The sequence below is a fragment of the Chelmon rostratus genome, chromosome 15 (genome assembly GCF_017976325.1).
Source record: "Chelmon rostratus isolate fCheRos1 chromosome 15, fCheRos1.pri, whole genome shotgun sequence".
Lineage (NCBI taxonomy): Eukaryota > Metazoa > Chordata > Actinopteri > Chaetodontiformes > Chaetodontidae > Chelmon > Chelmon rostratus.
Genome location: NC_055672.1, coordinates 26,073,477 through 26,097,788, shown reverse-complemented (window position 1 = coordinate 26,097,788; position 24,312 = coordinate 26,073,477). Strand labels below are relative to the sequence as shown.

The 24,312-nt window shown below is 42.8% G+C and overlaps 1 protein-coding gene and 1 non-coding gene across 2 annotated transcripts; both read left to right on the top strand.

Annotated features, from left to right (window-relative positions):
• The first annotated feature begins 2,319 nt into the window (after nucleotides 1–2,319).
• Nucleotides 2,320–10,219, top strand: hhipl1 (HHIP-like 1). The gene is made up of 9 exons (XM_041953970.1): nucleotides 2,320–3,012; nucleotides 4,085–4,731; nucleotides 4,841–4,984; nucleotides 5,218–5,546; nucleotides 6,348–6,474; nucleotides 7,651–7,796; nucleotides 7,909–7,990; nucleotides 8,531–8,613; nucleotides 8,737–10,219. Exons 1-9 carry the CDS (start codon nucleotides 2,719–2,721, stop codon nucleotides 9,303–9,305), a joined length of 2,421 nt encoding a protein of 806 aa, XP_041809904.1. The 5' UTR covers nucleotides 2,320–2,718; the 3' UTR covers nucleotides 9,306–10,219.
• A 148-nt stretch (nucleotides 10,220–10,367) lies between these two features.
• On the top strand, nucleotides 10,368–10,440 carry trnat-ugu. The gene has a single exon. It is a non-coding gene; the product is annotated as a tRNA-Thr (tRNA).
• Nucleotides 10,441–24,312: the final 13,872 nt, after the last annotated feature.

Sequence of the window (24,312 nt, the reverse complement as noted above, 5' to 3'; positions counted from 1 at the left end):
ACATGTGTTCTCAATTAATGTCAGGAAATATTAACCCTGAAAAACTTGACTGTGATTGTACCTGCAGCACATCTTTAATTATCAGCTCCTCGTGCTTTAAAGACGGATGAAGACTGCCATGCAGGCTGGCAGTTGGTTCAATAAATAATATTAACTTGTCATTTTTAAGATATTAATTAAGAGAAGCCCCTTGAGAGCTGTGAGTGAAGTCCTAACAGCTACAGCACTCGCATTTCAACAGACCCGTCTCCATGGCAACTGAGCAAGCTCCAACTGCTGATGAAGACTGTGATGAAGAGCCGGGACAAAGCTCGTCCGTGGACCGTGAGTCAAACTCCGACTGTATTTCCAGGCTCAAAGATAAAGTTGCTAAATGACAGCTGAAGGGTTGGATCCTGGTTATTTTACTGAGATTTAAAAACACCTTGGTATCCGTCTACTGAAGAGGAGCATCACTTACACTGACTGAGTCCAGTCCCTCTGTGGAGGTGAGGGGCGGACAGGTCGTCCATAGACCTCCCCAGAGATGCTGTCTTTCCCTCAGGTGTCTTGTGAAAGTGGTGGTCGGGACTACCGGCGCTCCCGGTGTTGGATGTGCTGCTGCCGTCGCCGACGTCACGAACCGGCGCCGGCAGCTCAGGTTGCTCAGGCTGCACTGGCTGTCGATGGAGCTCCGGGAGCCGGCTCCGCTCCTCTCCTCATCCAGCATCAGGACGATTTCCTTCAGCTCCACGTTCTCCGTCCTCAGCGCCTCCTGACCGGCCTCCAGGTCCTGCAGCTTCCGCTGGTACAGCCCCACGTCTCTCCACAGGACGCCGGCCGCATAGCGGCCGAACCGCTGCCACTCCCGGGACACCCTCTTCCCCCGCTGCCGGTCGTCGTCTAGGAGCAGCACAGCTCTCTGAGCTCCTGGTTATCGTCCTGAAGTTTTCGGTTAATGTCTTTCAGGCTCCGGATCTCGCGGAGGTGGACCTGCAGAAATGTCACTTCCTTTGACATTAACGCTGGAGGCTCATCTTGAAGACGCGGCGCTGTCTGCAGCCGGAGACCGGAGCCGGTTAGTCCTCGAAGTGGAGGAGCCTGGGAGGACAGACAGAGAGAGAGAGGAAGATGGAGCTTATCCCGCTCTGCAGAAAGTAGCACAGTGTCCTCTACAGGCAGCACCACAGACCTGGATCCATTTACCTAAATCCACTTCCAGCGTCCCTAACGCAAAGGCCACCAGACAACCAGACACCCAGACAACTAGACACCCCCGCGTCAGGGTGCCTGAGAGACTGGATGTTTGTTACATCACTGCTTTCAGCAGGTATCAATTCTTGTTTTCAGATTTCCAAACTTTAACACAGTCTATGTTGACTGATTACAAATAGCAGTCACTTATATTTGTTTTTGGCGTTGATTTAAATGTTCCACTGGTGCACACTGACACACTGTGTTATGTAGAGCCGGGAATTAATGGAATAAGAATTCATAAGAAATTTGGGAAACATTACTTACATTTAGAAAACTTTTAGTGGCCCCAAAAGAATAAGAATGAAATGATTAAACCTTCATTTAGTCTGCCCACACAGTGCTGCATGGGAGAACAGGGGAGAACATTGCTGTAGCCCCTTTTCCCTAAACACCCTTCAAATTTGAATTAGTGTCCTACTCCAGAAAAGCCCAAGTGAACCACGACAGTTTGGTCTGACTATTTTGGTAACCCTTATTTCTTTGGGCCCTAACCCCACACTAACCTTCTGTTTCTAACTTTCTATATTTCAAAGCTTGTTCTGCACATTTTTGTGTATATGACACTGAAAACAGGAACCTGTTCCTATTTATCTGCACGATTCCAATAAGCTTCCACTTTGAGCAATGACTGCTGATTTCTTTCATTCTTATTTAACTGTTGCTTAGAGGCATTTCTGTGTCTTTCTGCCCTGTCATCATTCATGACCTGGATTTGAACAACACCTCCTTTTTTAGCCTTAGTAAACTACTGCCTCAACCTAAAGTATTATTATTATTATTATTATTGTTATTGTTATTATTATTATTATTATTATTATTATTATTATTATTATTATTATTATTATTATTATTATTATTATTATCATATGGTGTCATTTTGTTCCCTCCAGCAGTCAAACCATAAAGACTGGGTAAGGTCGCCATCTACTGGGCAGCAGGGGTTGACATGCATGATTATTCAGTAATGTTATGCAAAAGGTAACAGACTGAACACAAGAAACTACACAGAAGAACCCCCACACCCACAATGCACTGCGCGCTCTAATTCAGAAGACTGGACTGATTGAAAACAGTGGCAAATAACTGTCATGTAGTGCAGGCCCGCTGAGATGAATAAAGCAGTAGTTAATGGTGGAGGTGTTAGCAGTAATGCATTTAGATGTCAGGTCTTTCTGTTGATGATGTTGCTGCCATCAGCAGCAGTTTCTCGCACAGACAGCAGCAGAGGACTCTGCGCTCTGTAGCTGTTTAACGCACTCCGCCGTTGGCTTCCTCCCATTTTGTGTGCAGATGCGTCGGGGCGGCAGACGGTTCCAGCCCGCGGTGCGCTGCGAACGGACGGCTCCCGACGCCGCAGCCTGACGACAGACTGCCCGGGCTGACACAGCGGGTCACCACGTCAGAAGCTGACATAGAGCAAAGTTCAAACAGGAAGCCTCCTCTGCACAACTTTCTCTTCCATGGTCTCCAACGCACGCCATAATGCAGCGGTGTTGTGGCAAAGTCCCGGGTCGGCTGTGGCTCTCGCCGATTGGCATCTTGTATATTTTGGCATTATGCGTCGCACCTGTAACGTTGCACCCGCAGTGCCTGGACTTCAAGCCGCCCTTCCGACCGCTGAGGGAGCTGGAATTTTGCGTGATGTACAAAGAGTTTGGCTGCTGTGATTATGAGAAAGACCAGGAGCTGATGACAAAGTACTACCAGGTCATGGATAATTTTGATTATTATGGGTATGCCAGCTGCGCCGGGTTCGTCCTGGAGTTGCTCTGCCAGGTAGGCTTGCATGGACAAAGGTCGCTTGGCTTAGTCCAGTAGCCTGACCACACAGCAAAACACTGACGCTTAAAGCAGAAGGAGGTGATCTGTCATGTGTAAGAACACTGTTTGAATATTAAAACACTCCAAGTGAATAATGTGATCTTATAGCAAAGTGACAAAATATAAAGGCCCCCTCTTTTCATGAAGTACACTGATGAGCTGAATTAAGGTAAAGGTCATTTCTCTTCACCCAGTATCACCCACTCTGTGTATTTAAGCCATCATTTGATTTGGGCTCCCCCCACTTTCTGCACTGGGATGTGGATTTCTCTTGACTTTGTTTAGAAAGAGAAAGATAACTGGAAACTGATCGTCACATCTCTTAGACTTTCTGTCTTGTTGATGAAGCTTGTTGTGTACACTTGGTTCTCCAGGAAAAAGCAGACGAATCAGCTAAACAAGCAATGCTTTATTATGAGCCTACTAAATCTTCCTGTCTTTAAGCTGATCAATATCTTAATAACTGATCAGATGATTTTGACTAATGTGAAAGGGGTTTGTCATTGCGATGAACACACAGATATTTATCACCTGACTCTGCAGCTCTCCTCAACTCATTTCAGCGTCTTTCAGCTCATTATTTTGCTTTTGTGGTTTCAGTGTTTTAGTTCACCATCACCGCTATCATCAACCCTGGAGTGACTAGCTGGTGAACGTGGTGTTAGTTAGTTGATAGAGGGGGGAAAAAAAGGAGTCGATTGAGTCCAAAGTGGCTTAAACCTATTTGTCTGGCCTTAAATTTATTAGGTTGACAGAAACATGACTTCAAATAAATGGAAGTGTTGCTCTGTATTCGCTGGATGTGGTAAAAGGCAATTGTTTGCTACCAAGTTCACAATATAAAGATAGAAGGTGTGTCAGTGGTGATATTGTGTCAGCTGCGTTGACCAGTTTGTTCATGCTGCCATCAGCTGGCCCAAAAATCAGTTAATGAAGGTTTAAAGACATGTCTACCTACTACACCGCTCTAAGTCTTCCTCTGTATCGTCTCTGCTCCCCTCCTCACCGCTCTTCTTCATCTGTCCAGGAATGCTCTCCCTACGCAGCTCACCTCTTTGATGCTGAGGACCCGAGCACCCCAGTCAGGACCATCCCCGGCCTCTGCCCAGACTACTGCTCCCAGTTTTGGAAGAAGTGTAGTTCCACCATCCCTTTCTTGTCTGACGACCCACACATAGCCAAAGTCAAAGACGATCAGACACAGCTCTGCCAGTACCTGGAGCTAGAGGACATGGACTACTGCTATCCACATCTCCTCAGCAACCAGCAACTCACAAAGAACCTGGGCAGGGTTCAGTCAGACTCAGAAGGCTGTCTGCAGCTGTGCCTGGAAGAGGTTGCAAACGGGCTGCGGAACCCGTTAGCCATGGTACACGCCAACGACGGCACACATCGGTTCTTTGTGGCAGAACAGGTGGGCTTGGTGTGGACTTACCTTCCTGACCGGTCCAAACTGGAGAGACCATTTTTGAACATTACCAAGGCGGTGTTAACGTCATCGTGGGAAGGTGACGAGAGAGGCTTTCTGGGGCTCACCTTTCACCCCAGACACAAGTACAACAGGAAGCTTTATGTGTATTACTCAGTGGAGGTGGGTTTTGATGAGAGGATCAGGATCAGTGAGTTCCATGTGTCAGCCAGTGACATGAACATGGTGGATCATGCCTCTGAACGGTAAGTATGGGCTGTACATCAAGGTTAGCAAACGGCAATGGGTTTTTATGCAGAGAAGTTATACCTCTGACTTTTCTTGTCTTATGTGTCATGTACACGTGTCTTCCAGGGTTATTCTGGAGATCGATGAACCGGCATCAAACCACAATGGAGGGCAACTTCTATTTGCAGATGATGGCTACTTGTACATTTTCACAGGAGATGGTGGAATGGCAGGAGACCCATTTGGGAAATATGGGAATGCCCAGAACAAGTAACAACACATCCACTAAAGATTTCTGAAACAAGACACCCTCAGATGATCTGAAGTAACAAAGGATGTACCTTGAAAATGTAGCAAAGCACCTCATATAGGGCTACTGTTAGATTTATATTTTGGTTTTAATTTATAAAATTAGTTTTGATCAGTGAAGAGTAATTCCATGTTTCTGTGCATTTCAGATACAGTAAAACATTACTTTTTCCATATCGCCACATCTACTTTAGGTCAGCTCTATTGGGGAAAGTTCTCCGCATTGATGTGGATGACAATGAGAGAGGCCCGTTGTACAGAATTCCTCCAGACAACCCCTTCATACATGAGCTGGGGGCACGACCTGAGATTTATGCTTATGGTGTCCGCAATATGTGGAGGTGTTCTGTGGACCAGGGCGACCCTCGAACCAAGGAGGGCAAAGGACGCATCTTCTGCGGGGATGTGGGCCAGAACAAGTTCGAAGAGATAGACATCATCGAGAAGGGTCGGAACTACGGCTGGAGAGCCAAAGAGGGGTTCTCCTGCTATGATAAGAAGCTGTGCGCCAACAGCTCGCTAGGTAGGCGTGCTCTGATGATTACAGTCATCCATGAGTGCCCTCCATCAGCTGCAGACAGCAGTGGACTCTAACTGTGTTTGTGTGATGAAAGGCCAAGACTCTGGAGTTTTTCATGACACGCAACCAGCCTGCATCAACGACCATCACTTTTAATTAACTTCTGTAATGTTTTGTTGGAAAGAAAAGCTGCAGGCTCTTGGTGCTTGGTAGAAATGATGACCATCCTTATGGCTGCTACATGAACTCCTAATTTCATCTAATCTAATCTAATCTAATCTAATCAATCTAATCTAATCTGCCACAGGGAATTTACATCTTCTTTTTAGCACAATGTGGAACATCCTGTTGTCACACAGTAGACAGAAAATCAGTGACCATAACCTAGAAACTAATCTACTTGCCTAACTGCAAATCTGTTAATGCATTACACTGTTCACAGTCTTCATAAAGTTGGACCACCAGCCACTTCAAATGTGACGTGTTAGTTGGAAGTGCTTTGTTCTCCCAAGGGCACTAAAGTTTAGTGTGATTGTTACATTACTTTCCAACAATATAGAAATATATACTGTATATAGATTAGATATACATCAGTGTGATTCAGGTTTCATTTGGGCATATAATCAATAGTCATAATCACATGGACTTTAAAAATTTCACTTATTCTTCAAAGTTCTATGTATATTAAGCTTTTAAATCTGTTTTCACTCATAAAAGCATTTAAACAAGTGGCCTAATTTTAAAGAAATGACTAACAAAGCTGAAGGAGAAACTCATTAATACCAACAATGATTTTTTTCACAGATGATGTCTTACCTATTTATGCATACCCTCACGAGATGGGCAAGTCAGTGACGGGTGGCTATGTGTACCGAGGCTGTGAATACCCCAACCTGAACGGCATGTACATATTTGGAGACTTCATGAGCGGGTAAGGTTTTATCTGGGAAATAGCAAATTTCTTAAATATAACACCAACCTCTGAAGCTCGTGTTTTGAAACTTTTTTGAGGAATGGCAACAATGTGATGCTGGAGGCTGCCTGTAATACCTGCATTTGACAATTTCAGAAATGACATGAAGTCTGTGAACTTGCACATGCAACCACAGTAGCACTGTGTGTGTGTGTGTGTGTGTGTGTTTATTTGTGTGTATGTGTGTGTGTAATTTCTGTTAGCCCAAGGTGAAATCTTCAATCCAAAGATTTAAATTCACAGTGACATACAACACCAAATCAACAGGTCCTCACTCTGGAGAAGCTGGAATCAGCATATTTGTTCCATAAATGATAATATGAATTCAAATGATTGTTTTCTGTTGAATGACTAATCAGGCCACTAATTGTTGCACTCCATTTTTTGTCATTTGAATAAGTAAGAATAATTAAGTACTGGACTTTACTTATTACCATTTTCGGCTACTTTATACTATTACATTTCAAAGAAATGTACATTTAGTGCACTATATTCATCTGTTTCTCTGTAAATGTACATTTTACATACCGCACACAGCAAAAAACTTCATCTTACCAAGCAATGGCTGTCCATTGATTAGTAAAATGGTGATATTTTGCAGTATTAAATATATGATCATCATATAAAGTAGTTAAAATCAGCTCCACCATGACTAGCTTAGATTAAAATGCTACTTAAACATGGGTAATAACTAGGTGATAGTGATCCATTATGTTATAATTATAATAATATATTTTAATATTAATCCAGGATGTTATTAAAACACTGAAAGGGGCCATTCTATAAATTCAGTACTAAATAAAAATACTTTTTGTTGATGATACGTCTGTACTTTTCCTTAAGTGATGTTTGAATGCAGGACTGTTATTTGTAATGAAGTATTACACCCTGTGCTCTGATACTTTTACCTAAGTAAGCTTAAGAGCTGAATACGTCTTCCACCACAGCTATGCAATACAACAACTTCAAGCATGCCAAGGCTGTGTAAAAGTACTTTTGTAAATGTAGGAAAATCATGAACCAGCACAGAAGTAGACAATACTGATTGGTACAGCGTAAAGGTTCACACAAGGCTCTGACATAAAATAACGGTGCACTGCACATAAGAGATTGTAGATTTGATTTCTTTTCCAGGCGTTTGATGAGTCTACAGGAGGACAAAAACACAGGCCAATGGAAATACAATGAGATCTGTATGGGGATGGGCCTGACCTGCGCCTTTCCTGGACTCATCAACAACTACCACCAGTACATCATCTCCTTCGCAGAGGATGAAGCTGGTAATGCATGGACACAAGTACAACACAGACTCAGATGTCATGTGGAAATATGTTTCCTGCTGTGTATGTTTGATGTCCTCTTGATGTAGTGTTTTGTTTTTCCTTCTATCAGGCGAGGTGTACTTCATGTCGACTGGAATACCGAGCGCTACGTCACCTTCCGGAGTTGTTTATAAAGTGGTGGATCCCTCAAGGTGAGTAATTTAAGCATTACTCTTTCTTACTTCATAACAAAGAAAACTTGTGTCATTTAACTGCTCACTGTGCAGAGAGTATGCACGGTTCTATTTCTGTGTCTTGGAAGACACATCTGTTTATAATAAAAAAAAAACACAGGCATGTCATTCTTCTCTGTGGGCCCAAGGGATGTGCAGTATCGTGATCATACTTGGCTTGGATGTGAGCTTAGGTCTGTGTTTTCTCAGCTGAATGTGGAGGTTATGCTGCCTGTCTCTGTTTTAGTAAAGCAGGGAAATGAAGCAGTGTTGGCAGTAGTGTGAAAGGCCTGCCATCCTAAATCTCCCTCCTCTGACATTGCTTCAGACAGCTCTTGGCTCTCTCAGCATTTCTCCCAGCAGTAGATGGTTGTGTCACCTAATTTGTTTCCCAGCCATTGAACTGTTCCTCACCACTATTGTGTCTCAAGCTACAAGTTCAATACATTTCAAAGGACTGAACATTTTATAAAAATGTGTTTTTGTGTCCATGTCTGTTGTGCTTATTGCTGTTTTCAGACGCGCTCCACCGAGGCAGTGTCACTACGATCCTCTTCCTGTCAGAGTGAAAAGTAACCTGATAAAGTTTGTTCCCCAGGAAAGTGAGTCCGCCTCCAAAACACCATCACCTCACTGCTGACTGGTGACAAGATTAATTAAATCTGTAGCATTAATTTGTTTGTATTCATATTTGGTCTCATGTGTTTTCATCATTCTGTCGTTAGCATTAATCACCTTGGAGACACCAAGTAAAACCAAGCCTCAGCCACAACCCACAGAGTCCTACGACTGGCTTCAAGAGCTCATTGAACGTCTAGGTGAAGTAGGACCGGACCCGATCCTGCCTTTGCCAACCACAACTACCACCAAACCACCCAGACATTCAAGACGGAAAGGCCGACGCAAGAAGGGCAAGTCCAGAACACAGAGTGCGCCCGAGCTCCGGAATGGAGCGGTGAGGCTGGTTGGGGACGAACAAGGCCGCAGTGACCATGGACGGGTAGAGATCTATGTTAATGGGGAGTGGGGCACCGTGTGTGACGACCTGTGGACCACCAAGAACGCTGCGGTGGTTTGCCAGCAGCTAGGCTTCCGGTACGCTCTGAAGGCAGCCAAGAACTCGGAGTTCGGGGAAGGGAAGGATCTACGAATACTTCTGGATGATGTTCAGTGTGAAGGGACCGAGGCCAGCCTGCTGGACTGCAAGCATGCTGGTGTGGGAACGCATAACTGTGCCCACTACGAAGACGCCGGGGTGATCTGTGGCAACTCGGACTACGTCGTAGAAGTCTAAATGTTTGACTACTATGAAGTCAGAGCTAATTATCATGAACTAAATCCACCCTAAATTTAACAGTTAAAAATTGGCCTTTCAGTATAGTCTTGGTTAAGTCTCTTATTCCCATAAGTGAGCACACCAAACGTAGACCACATGTATCTTGATGCCAGTCCATCACAATGAAAAGGAAAGAGAGAGATCTGTTGAAGAAAGTGTGACCATGTAAACAAAGTGAGGGAGCACCAGCAAAGACAGTCCTTTCATCAAAGCATTCCAGAGGTTATTTATGAGCTAATCTAACAGCTGGAATACACTGGTGATATGTAACACTGTAACCATATCCAGGGTTAGACTTTCCCTTCACTAATGTCTCCTGCTTTTTACTAGTGGTGATTTTTCTCAAAGGGAAATGTTTATCTAAGAGTTTGTCTTTAATTTTTCATTGCAGACTTGAATGTTTAATTTGAATGTATGTTTGGCACTGTTGCATTAAGCCTTCTTATCAGTGATTTGTTCCAGTAACAGATTTGAGTGTCTGATTGACACATTTCCCACCGTGTTGAATGAATGTTTGTCTGTCATGTTTTCATTGGTAAATGATTCTCAGCTGTCTCTCCACCACATTCACAGGTAAGTTAGACACAAGTCCACTGTTCTTTTGAAAGGTGTGTCCCATTTGTTGAAAAGAAGACAAGGTTTGTGAACGCTATACACATTTTTCACATTTGAAATATATTCCCAGTATTGCGTTGCCGAAATTGAACCCATGCGCGTGTTGGAGAGACTTGAGTTATCGCGTTTTTCTAATGCTAGCTAACGTTTATGTGGCATGTTTCTGCATGACAGCAAGCACCATTTCACTTAACTTAGCTTTGTGATCTTTTGTAACGTTACTGTCACATGTTTTGTAACGTTGATGTGTACAATACAATATAGCGGATATTCGCAAAGACCCAAACTTTGACTGCCTTCTTTTACGAATGTTGCTAGCCATTTTTCAATACTTCACGAGCGGGCCCTGAACATGTATATCAGAATGTTAACATATTGTCACCAATTATACAACGGCAAATCGCCGGCTCCATAGCTCAGTGGTTAGAGCACTGGTCTTGTAAACCAGGGGTCGCGAGTTCGATCCTCGCTGGGGCCTCATTTTTTTTTGTTCCTCCTTATGACACACTTAAAGCAGTTATTCATTGACACAGCGGGAGTTAGATATTCTGCAAAAGCTAAAAAGTCAACCTACAACATCCACATTTAATGTTAGTTCTGACTAAACAAAAACAGCTCCAGACTGGCACCATGTGGGCTTCAGCGGAACTGTTGAACACATATAGCGGCTACATTTAGAAAAGATAGTGATATAGAACGTGTTTCTGTTTCTTGACGTTGTTTAGATTTTGCATGATAAGTGAAGTCTCAATACATAAACAAAATATAAAATAAGACCAGCCCCAAATCCTCCATGACTGCAGTGTGTGGATTAAATACCAAAGTCTAAATGACTGCTCTTTTATTCTAACCAGTCAGCACTTGTTGAAGGGATCTTTCCTCTGTGTTTTGAAGGTCATTAATATGCTGAATGGTAGATCTCAGGACCTGGTGCCAGGATTGACCACCCTACAGCCTGCCAATGTGTGGCCCTTGGCTCTACTTCTCACCCTGGTTCTCAGGATCCAGTCTGATAGAAGCTCTGCATCTCATCAGTCTTTGTTGCACACATATATTAGACTTAAACTAAAGGTCATAATTAAACTACTTTAGTTGCTTGTCTAATTGTGGAATGATGAGTTGTGTACATTTCCTGCCACTTAGCTTCCGTTTAGTTTAGTTTATTTGACTTTACAAAACAGGAAAGAAGAAACACACACAGGGCAACAAAAACTTCAAGGATAGCACAGTAAAGACTTATTGCAGCTGTGGTCCTCGATGTAAAGACAACAAAGATGCAAGAGTCCAGGTGACTGGTGACATCATGCTTCCAACAAAACCAGTACAATTAAAGCCCATATCATCAGCAGTAAAATCACTCCAACTCATACATCCCTAAAATGACTAACGAGGATAGTAAGCATAACTTGCTGGCTTTACAGTGTTATCCCCACTGGCCACCACATGATTTTGGTCAAATGAAATCATAGAATGAGCTCTTTCTTAAGAAAAGGTGAAATCTCTGCAATTCCACAAAAACGACAGACCAGGCTTATAGAAAGTGAGCGACAGTCATAGGAAAGCACGTCCTTTACTACAGTGCTACACGCCACCAGGTGGCAGTGTTGTTTCATCCTAAACTTCAGCTAAACTTCATCCTAACTGCTTCAGCCCTGAGACTTCAGCCCACTCTGTCATCTGGGTAGCTCAGTTGACTGAAGGCAGGACAATTATATGTGTGTTTGTCTTCACTCCAACCAGAGGACAAAAAAAATAGTAGCAGATGCTTTTAGAGATTTTTTATGAATAATTTAAGCGTAGTCTGTGTGTCTGTCACCCAGATGGTCCACTATTCCTCACAAAAGGGAAAAGGGCATGAAAGCTTAATGAAATTGAATTAATTGTATGCTTAGTGTGAATTCAGTTCTGAAACACACGTCTGTTCATTGTTGCTTTCAAGTACGACCCTGGTATCTGCAGAATGTCAGCTCTCCGGGAGCTGAGAAAAACAGCCTTGTTTTCAGCAGGACTACCAGGCATTTCTCACTTCAGCCTGTACTGTTTGAAAGGGTTTAAGATTCTTTCAACCCACTGAAGACCCTCTAATCCTTTAATTGAAGTCAAAACACGAAGATCACCAAAAGTGGATTTAAGAGGTTTTCACTTCACAACATGTAATAAATCAAGTGGGGTCTGTGGCTTGTGGTTGAGAACCTCAGCACCACCGCTCGCTCGTGTTTCTGAGGCCCTCCTGTCAGCAGAACATGATCCTGATTCACTCCTGATATCAGTCAGGAGCTCGGGAGCAGATGACGGCCTCACGCTCTCTGGTTTTTCTTTTTGTCTTGTCACTTCTGATTGAAATCCATACACTTTTCATTATTAAATAATGAGTAGAACAAAACTAATTTCCACCACTCTTCCACTGTCTGGGCCTGAGCATTGAACTCGTTCAGCTGACTTTATGCTTCAGCTTAAATTAAAAGATGAATAAACTGAATTTGTCTGACTCTACAAATGTCTTGTATATTGCACATTGATTAAGAAGTCTTTTGAAAAGTAAGACAAATGAGCACAGATGCTGCTCTCAGTAATGTGAAGTTCACTCTGTGGGGGATCTCCATCCAAGCGTCCAAACCTCCTGCATGTCTGTCCTTCCCTCTCCTCCCAAATATTAGCTTTCACGCCCCACCCCACCGACTCGGCTGGAGTGGCTTCCCAGCTTCACAGGGAACGCCGTTAATTTTCACCTCCTCCTGTCAGGGATGATTTTCAGTTGAGCCTTTAGAATGTGTGTGTGTGTGTGTGTGTGTGTGTGTGTGTGTGCATGTCCGTGTGAGTGAGTGTGTGTGTGAGAGAGAGAGGGGGACTGTGTTTCAGCCTAACATATGCTCATTACAACACATACTGGAACATTTGTTGTTCTTAACATAGCCTCCTAAATGAAAATAATTGACCAGAATGATTTGTTGTTGAATGTATAGTGTGTATACTCTGTACTTGATATGAACATACCGTGTCTGTGTGTTTTTGCCTGATTATGCCACCTTTCACACAGACTTCACACAATGTTACAACTGACCTACAGAACGTGTTTTCTTTCTGCCCTATAGATGCCATTGACATCATATGTCACATATATGACATACAGTGTATGAACGTGCTAATAAACTATATAATGTATGACTGCATGAAAGTGTCCATTATTTGATGCATGACAAAATACAACAACATTTTTTGTTCACCTCACTGATGTGGCTAACGTGTTAGCAAACAGTTGCTTATTTCCACATCCAGCAGTTTTGGAGCAACGTGATCATACATTTGCAGTGCTGTTTGTGTCCACCTCGTGAATCCAGTCCTCTCTCTCTCTTTAGTGGCAGCTGTAGGTCAGGAGCTAGAGCAGTTTAAAGATACAAAGTTACTTCACAAAAGAATTTATTAATATACACACACACACGTATGTGTATTTGTGGCAGCAGGACGGTGCATGTGGGATTGAGTCACAATAAACTACAGTGTGTGTGTGTGTGTGTGTGTGTGCGTGTGCGTGTGCGTGTGTTCATGGTATGGAGCATGTCACCCAGTGCAACAGTGTGGCTAACTGATGTGTTGTTAATAGTGTTTGGACAACAGTGACGCTCTATGGCACAGAGGAATGAAATATGTCAGGCTCTGATACATACCCTGGCTGTCCCATCAGTGTGTGAATGGGTGAATATGGCATGTATTGTAAAGTGCTTTGAGTGGCCAGTAGACTAGAAAACGGCTGTATAAATGTGGTCCATTTACCATTACATTACTTCTGAAAATTTAATGACTATTTAATGAACCAGATTGCCACACCTGATAACACATTCAATAATTATTTACAACAAAAAATGCTAAGTGGGTATGAAAAAAATGGAGTCGAGACACTGGCTGAATGCAGCGAGAGCAGCCAATCAGACGGAGTTCAGGATAGCTGCAGTCTGCCTCCAATGCTGTATTAGCTTACCATTGGTCTCACAACCACACATTTTCACCGTGGTCTTTTCCATTCACAGGTCTGTATATAGACAGAAGCATCTATTACTGGGCGGAGAGGTGACATGGTGACACCGTCGGGCCATTGAGCAGAGATGGAGGCTCCGGCCGGGAGACACTTCATCTCCTGCATCTCGTCTTCCTTTCTATATGAACATCTCTGACTAAAGGTCTAATGTCTTTAACTTGATATCTTCAGTGCCATTTTGGCAACCCTTCAGACATGACCCCCTCCTTCAGAAGGGCTATCCTAAAATCCTAAAAATTTCCTGTGTGAAGGCCTCCAAGTGCAAAGGGAAACCACATAATGCTCAACACCAGCTATGGTTTCTCAAACCAGAATTATCCACCCCTGACTGGTGCAAACAGTACGGCATCATTTTAAACATCGATACGTAGGAAGGAAAAGCACATCACCACAGCCTGAAATCACCCTCCTCTCTCTTCAGAATGGAATCGCTAACCTTTGGCAGGATGTGGAAAAGTATTATGTAAAGTGAACCTTTCAATTGGTTTTCCAGTGCCATGATCAACAATGTGTAACTGTCAGTCCAAGTTTTTGCCCTCACATTCACTCCATGCATTTATTTTGGCGGGCCAGTGGTGCATGTTGTCATGCAAGTAACAAAATAAAGATGAAAGCCCCGTAGAGGACTCTGCTGATAGCTCCATTCTTCAGTCGTCTTTGATCAGCTTCCTTTACAAGCCTGGGTAAACTCAATCAACAGAGGCAACGACTGACCCCTCTCTGCACAAACTAACTCTTCTCCCTCGACGCATGTCCACCCTATGACACCTTAATAGACCACAGACACCAAGTGTTCGTTTCCCATTTCGATGGAACAACGTTTTTTCACTTACTATCCTTCAGCCTTATTTCTCAGTTCATATTTTCCAGGAAAACTAAAAAAAAAAACAAAGTTCTCAGCACTGCAAAGCCCCTATCCATCCAGGCATGTGGTACTCCACTGACCCTTGACTGCAGTAAAAGCTGGAAAAACACAGGAACTCAAAGCAAAGATAATGAGGACAAACAGCACATCGAGTGTGTGTGTGTGTGGGTGTGTGTGCGTGTGTGTGTGTGTGTGTGTGTGCGTGTGTGTGTGTGTGTGCTTATCTCTGAGACAAAGCGGTCAACATTTCAGCTGTTTTGGCTCATAGCTCCAAGACAAAAGACAGAGCCCCGAAGTAAAGGAAAAACCCCTGCAGTGTCACTTCGGCTGTCTCTCCACAGCCAGGTGAGTCTGTGGGCAGACACACTGAGCGACTGTGTGGCCTCACTGATAACCTCCTGGGAAAACAAGGTTTTATGAAGCAAATAGTCCTCTAGGCTAATAAGTTAACCTTCAGTGGACAAGGTCCAGCTGGAGCCTTCAGTTCTCAGCATGGGGAACACAGTGAAGGGTAAATACAAGTTGTCTGAGTGTGAAGGGAAGATTAGCATGTGTATATGTAGCAGACTCCATTGCCATAGATTTCCTTGGATTTTCTTGAGGACTGGAACTATGATGGCGGAAAGCAGATCAGAACCGGCTTCATCTGGCTGAAAAGGTGGTACAGACTCATGAGTGTAAGCCTCTCTGAATCCTGGGAGAAGTTTCCTCAGTGGAAGTGGAGAGCAGCAACATGATCAGCGAGTGTATTTTTACACTTTATTCAAACTTAGAGAACTACATGTGAGTTGCTTCCAACAAATATGTTTTGTGGATATCACAACATTTGCCCATTTGCCACAAGTGCATACATTTATTATGACCAAAATGGGTTTCTCTGGCAAACACTGTTTGTCATTTAGAGGGAACTTGGACTTACATTTATTCCCCGGAGATTTACCACGAACTGAATGATGTTCTTTACATGTCTAACTAACCCAAACCCTAATCCTAACCTTCACCAAAAAAGCTGAAAATGTCATGAGACCAGCTTTTTGTTGTGAGTCCCTATTACCGGACTGCTTGAACAGACTTTTGCACACATACGTAGCGTAATTAGGACAAACAATTTGTCTTTTGTATGACAGACAGCCTTCAAAAAAACATACATAACATACATTGAATGTCATTTCCTAGCATCCTAGCAGGTTTTAGTGTACAGTTTGTCTGTTGCTAGTGTTTGGTTAAGCGACTGTGATGTTTAATGCATTAATGAAAATTTGTATGACCCATATTCCAAAAAAGTTGGGACAATGTACACAACACAAATAGAACAGAATATGATGTTTTGCTGATTTGACATAAACTCAGCTGAAAACAGAACAAATACAACATATTTAAGGTTTGACCGCATCATCTTCATTGATTTTTGTAAATGATGGAGTGAGGTTCAACACTTTGTGAACACATGATTGGATGAAGGATGTTTCTACACGGGCTCTGGAACACTTTATAAATCCGTCGCTGGCAAACAGTTTGTTTGCAAGTGATTGTATTCTGATTTTATCTGTTTCCCATCAGCGTCCCATCAGAAATTGTCAAAGTCAAAGTCAAAGTCAAAGTCAGCTTTATTGTCAATTCTGCAGTATGTACAGGACAAACAGAGAATCGAAATTGCTTTACTCTTCAACCCTTTTGTGACAGGACATATATTAAAAAAAGAGATAAATAAAAACCGTACAATCTAAATAAAAACTGTACAAACTAAGTAAGTAAAAACTGTACAATCTAAATAAAAAAAACTGTACAAACTAAGTAAAAAAACTGTGCAATCTAAACAATGAAACATTGAGAATGTAATAGTGCAAATGTAAACGGTAGTGCAAAAAGAATTAGCTTAACGACTGGTGGTGAATAAAGTGACAGTGTGTTGTTTTCCTGAGGGGAGGAGTTCACATCAGTGTGAGTTTGTAGAGTCCAGGGTGTATACGTGTGTGTGTGTGTGTGTGTGGTGGGGGCATTTCAGAAGAGGATTGGGGTTGTATATGAACACTGTGTCTAATGCGAGGGCGTGGGTTTGGTCTGAACATAAATGAGGTAATCAGGTAAAGACAAAACAATTACAGATAATATCTGCAAAGTACAAAACATATTGATATAGACAAAATTCCAATATGTGTGCTATGTAGTGCAGACAATACCCTGCAAACATTTCATGGACCGAAATCCTCTCACATGAAACGGGTTGAACTGCCTTGCAGGACAAGCAGACTTTCAAATTTAGTATTACTGAGAATAACTTCATACCCTAACAGTGTTCAAGAGTACTTTCATATGCAACCTCGAAGTTATGTTGCATTATTTACACTCAAATGTTAATCTGAATAGATTCTTGAATACTGAGCAGTTGAGCTTAGCCCTGATGGTGAAATTCTTGCAAGTTGTTCACATAACATATCAGGATATAGAAATAAAACCATTTCTGAAAGTCGAGATGCTGAAGACGACATAGGTGATGAGCCTGACGTTGGCTCAGTTTTCATTTTTGGCAAAACATCTCAACCTGCAGTGGTCAGACACAATGAATGCTAATGTTGCTCTGTATCTGCTGGATGTGTAAAAGGGTAAGCATTCGCCCATTTAGCCATATTAACTTTTCTGTGCCCTAACATATCAAACTTATGTGTAATGCTTGACTTGTTGAGGAATTCTACCACTAAGTGAGCAAAACCGGGATTGATGCCATTTCAGTGTTCCTGTTGGGTTGTCTTGTAACTCAGGTCAAGTCTTGTCACTTGCCAATACTGTCCTGACCCCATGTGTTTAAATGCATTAAAGGCGTCTCATCATCTAGCAAATAGTATTTGCTCATGATGCCACTATCACAGTGCCTTCAGTCTCTTACCTGCTGCCATCCCATCTGTTCACCTGCCCAGCCGGAACTTTTCCACTCTCACTCCCCTTGCCAGCCACGCCCACCTGTCCACTCACCTGACCCTCGTTTCCAATCAGCCCAGTATTTAAGCTGCTGTCCCACACTCATTCAGTGTCAGCTTGTTCTTTGCCTTCACGTAAGACTCTCCAGCACTCTGCTGGACTGATCTCTCATTTCTGCACCTGTCTGCCTTTGACCACATTTCTTCTTCTTCAGTCTGTCTCTGCATTTCCTGCTTCATTAGTTTGCCTGTGATTGTTTGGTCTTTGATTCACCAAACATACATTTCAAGAGACTTTGAATCTGCCTAAAAAGACTGAATTGAGTGGTATTAGTTTGCTCATTGGAGTCTAATACACTGAGAGACTTTACAGTCAAACTAGACTTTGGACTAAGTTGTTGCTTGTCTTTATCTGCCAACCTTAAGATTAAAATCTGTAAAAGCAGTCTCCATGTGCTGGTGGTCCTGCATTTGGGTCCTTAAAACACACCCGTTACAGACACATTTATCTTTCAACTAAACTTTTGGGGCCGTATTCACAAACACTCAGTCCTATCACAGAGCTCCTAACGTAGCCTAAACATTTCTAGCAAGGAGTCTGAGTTTAGGAGTGATTCAGAAAACTCTCAGAGCAACTCTGAGCAAGGACGGGACTGAAACCTTTATCTTAGAGAGGAGGTGTGGTTGACCGCATTGCTACGAATGACACATAAGTGGTTGATAAAAAGACATGGTATTCTTAATGGACAGTGAAAATCAGCAGGCCTAATCAGAGAGTTTAGTTTCCATTAAGATATGGTGTAATTATGAATACTATGTGATGAACATCTCTGAACAAACTGTAAGCCAAACCACTACTACTAGCCTGCAGAATGTTTGAAAACACAGGCCTACTCACACAGTCACCTGTTCATATGCTGAAAGTTGTTGAATTTATTGACATACACTTCTTACCCTGCAGGTAATTGTAAGACATCACCGATTTGATAATCCTGTTAACGAGGAAAAATGGCTCAGCCTTCATCATCTGTTGGCCAGCCTGTATAAGTAGGTGCATAAATTGACATAGCTACCATCACCTGAGACAGACCCAAGTCATCACTGCTGCATTTTCCCAGTCAAATATCTTTGTTGGTGTTATAGTGTTGGGTGGGAGACGTGAGTGCATCTCAGATGAGCTCCACCACAAACATTATCTAATTTGTAGCGTTTCATTAACTCGCTGTCATTTAGAGAAAATATTTCTCCTTCCTCTGTCTCTTTCCACCTTTTTTCCTCTGCTTAAGAAACTCTTAAAAGTCATAAAGAGCAGCTCTTTGCTTGAGGAATCTTTATGAATACGAGCCCTGACATATTTTCTTAAGCATCTAAATTTGTTGTTCTAAGTACTGACATACAAACATATATGTACACCGTCACTGAAAGGGTTACGCTGTCTGCTAGGCATCCTGAAACACACACACACACATTCAAAGCCAAACACCTGAGATTCTGTGTGCTGGAGGCGATTAGCAGCGAGCAGGGGGTGGCTATGACATCAGCAGCATGGCCTCTCTTTTGCTGTGTTCTCTGTCCCTATCATCCCTTCTCTCACACTGGCTAATGCGAGGACAGGATTAGCTCTCAAAAACTTCTTCCCAGCAATCATCTGAAACAAATTTCCACAGCTGGGAATGAGGTTGAACTTGTAACCTGGTGACTTGGCTGAGATCTCATTCCTCAGTACTGGAGGCGACTGTGTTCCAAACAGCGTCAAAATCGCTTGATTGCTCATGTCTTTATTGATCAGATGTTAGTGATCATGTTCTTTTACACTGTGTTGTATAGATAAACCTCTTCTATAACAATTTGTGTTAAGACAACAACATACATCATTGATTACAGTCAAAGTGACATTTGAGTTCTCACTTTTTGTCACATGAGACTGGATCTATTGTCTGATGAGGATAAATGCAGTTTTAGATATATTTATGGATGCAGCATGTCAGCTTGAAGCCTCTGGGTAGCCTTGCCTGTGGTGGTGGCTGACATTGCTAATGCAGCAGATAAACTTGAGGTGTAAACTGGGAATACTTTGCTGATTCGAGTGACCCTTTCACTTTTAGTGTCAGGATTTGTTGTCACTGGATGCACTTAGTGTAGTTACATACCTAAACTAAGCAGTCGCATCTCAGTAAAGTTAATACATCAGCAACATTCAGCACTGATTCTGCCTCCAGTCTGTTGCCAGTTCAAGCTGTTACCTCAGTCCAGTACAAAACCAGCCTACATGAGCACTGCAAGGTTAATGGCTCAGGAGCCACATATTTGCGACAGAGTAAACACAACGGCTATTTCATAGCCTTTTATAAGCTTTTATTGAGGAAGTAACCAAATGTGTGGCACAGCATGACTGGCAACAGTGCTCGCTGTCACCAGTGAGAGCGCCAGTGCTAAAAGCTAATGATGCAGTCAGTGCTAACAGTGGTGTAGTCAGAGATTCAATTTTCATCTGAACACCTCTAATGTCATCAGCTTCCACGGTGCCACAATCTTTTTTTTTACCCACAGCCTATGTTTTGTGTTCTTGTTCATTTAAGACATAAACACTTGGGAGCTCCCATCATGCTGTGAGGTTTGTATTCCTCTCAGAAAATGCAGTTGGCACTGCTGGCGGTGACAGTAAAAGACCTGATTGTCAAAGAACTCACAGCAACAGTCAGTCCTGCAACCTCAGCCGTCCATACATCAGCACTCTGCACATCAGGGGCGTTTCCCGGAGCTGACATCTGCGGCTGAGGTTAGGGTGTGTATGCACATAGAACATGCATCAAAGCTTTTTGGGGTGGTCCTTCTGTTCTGCCTGGAACACTACTGCCTAAACTGTGTTTGATTATACTGCATTATACGACTGCTGCACACGTAATATCTCATTTCGAATGCAATTTTTAATTGTAATGTTAAGACAATTGCTTTGGACAAAACTGTAATGTGGATGGAGAATTCTCAGACCTATGCACTGCTGCAATGTTTGAATGAAGTCTCCGGTCATCCACCACAGTTGTTTTCCGTGGTCTTACAGGTCTTTTGGTGTTGCTGAGCTCACCACTTCATTCTTTTTAAGAATGTTCCAAACAGTTGATTTGGCCCCACCTAATGTTTTTGCTGTCTCTCTGATGGGTTTGTTTAGATTTTTCAGCCTAATGATGGCTTGCTTCGCTGATAGTGACAGCTCTTTGGATCTCATATTAAGAGTTGACAGCAACAGATTCCAAAAAAAACACACTTCAAATGAACTCTAGACCTTTTATCTGCTCCTTGTAAATGGGATAATGAGGGAATACCACACACCTGGCCATGGAACAGCTGAGCAGCCAGTTGTCCCTTTACTGTTGGACCCTTAAAAAGTGGCAGGCACATATACAAACTGTTCCTACACCGTTCACCTGATGTAATGTAATGTAAATACCCTCAAATTAAAGCTGAAAGAGTTCAGTTAAAGCACATCTTGTTCGTTTCATTTCAAATCCACAGTCACTCTCCTGTGAATCTATTATTGCTAAAATCTTATTTGTGTGTCAGCAAATTCCTGTATTATCCTGTATTGTATATACACTGCTCACAAAAATTAAAGGAGCACCTTAAAGAAACACATAAGATACATCAGATCAAAATATGAAGTTGGATATCTATACCAATAATGACAGGGCACTGTTTTAGGAACAAAAGGATGCCAAGTCTTTTAATGGAAATAAAAGTTTTCAGCTTACAGAGGGCGCAATTGTGTAGACACCGTAAAATCATAGTGAAATGAAGATGTTAAGGGCTAGTCCATTTTTTCCAAAACTTAATTTTTGCCACTCAAAATGCTTTTCAGTATCTTGTGTGGCCCCCACGAGCTTGTATGCATGCTAGACAACGTCGCGGCATGCTCCTAATGAGACGACGGATGGCGTCTTGTGGCATTTCCTCCCAGATCTGTGTGAGGGCATCCCTGAGCTGTTGTACAGTCTGAGGAGCAACCTGGCGGCGCCTAATGGACCGAAACATAATGTCCCAGAGATGTTCTATTGGGTTTAAGTCAGGGGATCGTGAAGGCCATTCAATTGTTTCAATTCCTTCATCCTCCAGGTACTGCCTGCATACTCTTGCCACGTGAGGCCGGGCATTGTCGTGCATTAGGAGGAAACCAGGACCTACTGCACCAGCGTAGGGTCTGACAATGGGTTCAAGGATTTCATCTCGATACCTTATGGCAGTCAGAGCACCATTTCCTAGGCAGTAGAGGTCTGTGCGTCCCTCCATGGATATGCCTCCCCAGACCATCACTGACCCACCACCAAACCTGTCATGTTGAACGACGTTGCAGTCAGCATAGCGTTCTCCTTGTCTTCTCCAGACTCTTTCACGTCTATCACAGGTGCTCAGGGTGAACCTGCTCTCGTCTGTGAAAAGTACAGGGCGCCAGTGGCGGACTTGCCAATTCTGGTGTTCTTGAGCAAATGCCAGTCGAGCTCCACGGTGCTGGGCAGTGAGCACAGGGCCCACTACAGGACGTCGGGCCCTCAGGCCACCTTCATGAAGTCTGCTCCTGATTGTTTGGGTAGAGACATTCACACCAGTGGCCCTCTGGAGGTCATTCTGTAGGGCACGAGCAGTGCTCAGCCTGTTCCGCCTTGCACAAAGGAGCAGGTATCGGTCCTGCTGAGGGGTTGAGGACCTTCTACGGCCCTGTCCAGCTCTCCGAGAATAACCACCAGTCTCCTGAAATCTCCTCCATGTTCTGGAGATTGTGCTGGGAGACACATTAAACCTTCTTGCTGCAGCACGGGTGGATGTGCCATCCTGGAGAAGTTGGACAACCTGTGCAACTTCTGTAGGGTTAAGGAATCGCCTCATACTGCCAGTAGGGATATTTACGCAAGCCAAAATCAGCACGAGTGGAAGACCAGCCGAAAAAGATGAAGAGGGAGAAACTTGAAATGACCTCCACATGTAAAACCAGTCCTGTTTTGAGGGTTTTCTAATTGTTGCCACTGAAGTGCACCTGTTGTTTATTCCATGAACACCAATACAGCTGAAATTGATTAACGAGGCCCTCAGCTGCTTAACCAACCAGAAAATTATCAGACAGGTTTAATTCAATTCATGCCAGGGCCAATGAAAAAGGTGTTCCTTTAATTTTTGTGAGTAGTGTATTTTCGACTGTTCAGAAACTTCCTGCGTCATCCTTGGTACAGTCTCATTTAAATGATGTATCTTCTGCTTGATACAGTGTACAGATAAACTGCTGGTGATGCAAAATAATATTATTTGGTATTAATTAAATGCATCCCCTCAAACTCAAGTTGGTAGTGCTTTATTGTGTTTCTAGCTGCCCTCTTACAAAATGTTCATGCCTCCAAGTGGCCAAAAAACAAATCAGCTTTAAAAATGAAAATCATAATGCAGAATATTTCTTGTATGTCAGGAAGTGGGGACTTAGGGAAACTATGGGTTTGAACCCAGATGCAGACACAGTGGGGACGTAGATTCCAAAATAAACGAATTTATTAAACACAAAGATAGTACAACCAAAACCAAAAACTCAGGGAACTAAGATCTTTGACACACTAGGGCAATGGGGTTCATACACAAAGAACAAAGACAACACCGGGGAACATAGACTAACATTAACACGCAACACAACTAAGTTAGAGACAAGACTATGACAACACCAGAAACTCACTAACACACTACACGGCAAGACTATAGACAAAGATAAGACTATGAGTGAAATATCAATGACTTAAAGTAAACAGAAAACGTAGGAGGAACAAACAAATGACTGAAGGACCTTGAACTTAACTGACAAAACTACAGAAACAAAATCACGCCTGAAAACTCAGGGGAAAATAAGCACTATGAAGAGTCACAAAAGAAACAGATTACTACAATAATAAACAGAAAATCGGCTATCAAGCGAAAACCTACGAAACAAAACTAGGCTATAGAAAATACAATAAACGGAAACTCACTCAGGACATGACACAGCCATGAACTCAGACAAACAAAGGGATAACACAGACTTGAACGGAGACACGAAAATGAACAGAGAAAACTCTACGATGAACACACACACGAAACACAACTCTGACATAACAAAGGAATCGCTACAACAAACACTCAACTAGGCTAGGACTATAACTGAAGCTGAAATCTTGGCAGTGGCTGTGGCTATAATTATGATTAAAACTAAATACGACAAGGTAACATAAAGGCAAGGTAACGCAGACAACACTAGAGAAACAAGCTTACTTAAACTGGTAACGACAAGAGACGATGACAAAACTAGAAACAAACTTACATGGAACACAACGTGGACATGACAAAGAAATCACACGACAAACACTTACTATGGCAATAACAATTACTGTGGCTGTGGCTGAGGCAGGCGGTAAGGGGACAAGACAATATGGTAGTACTGACAACGACCCGACAAGGACAAAGGGGAAGACACCGACTTAAATACACTAGGAAGGAACACTAATGACGCACAGGTGAAAACAATCAGACAAT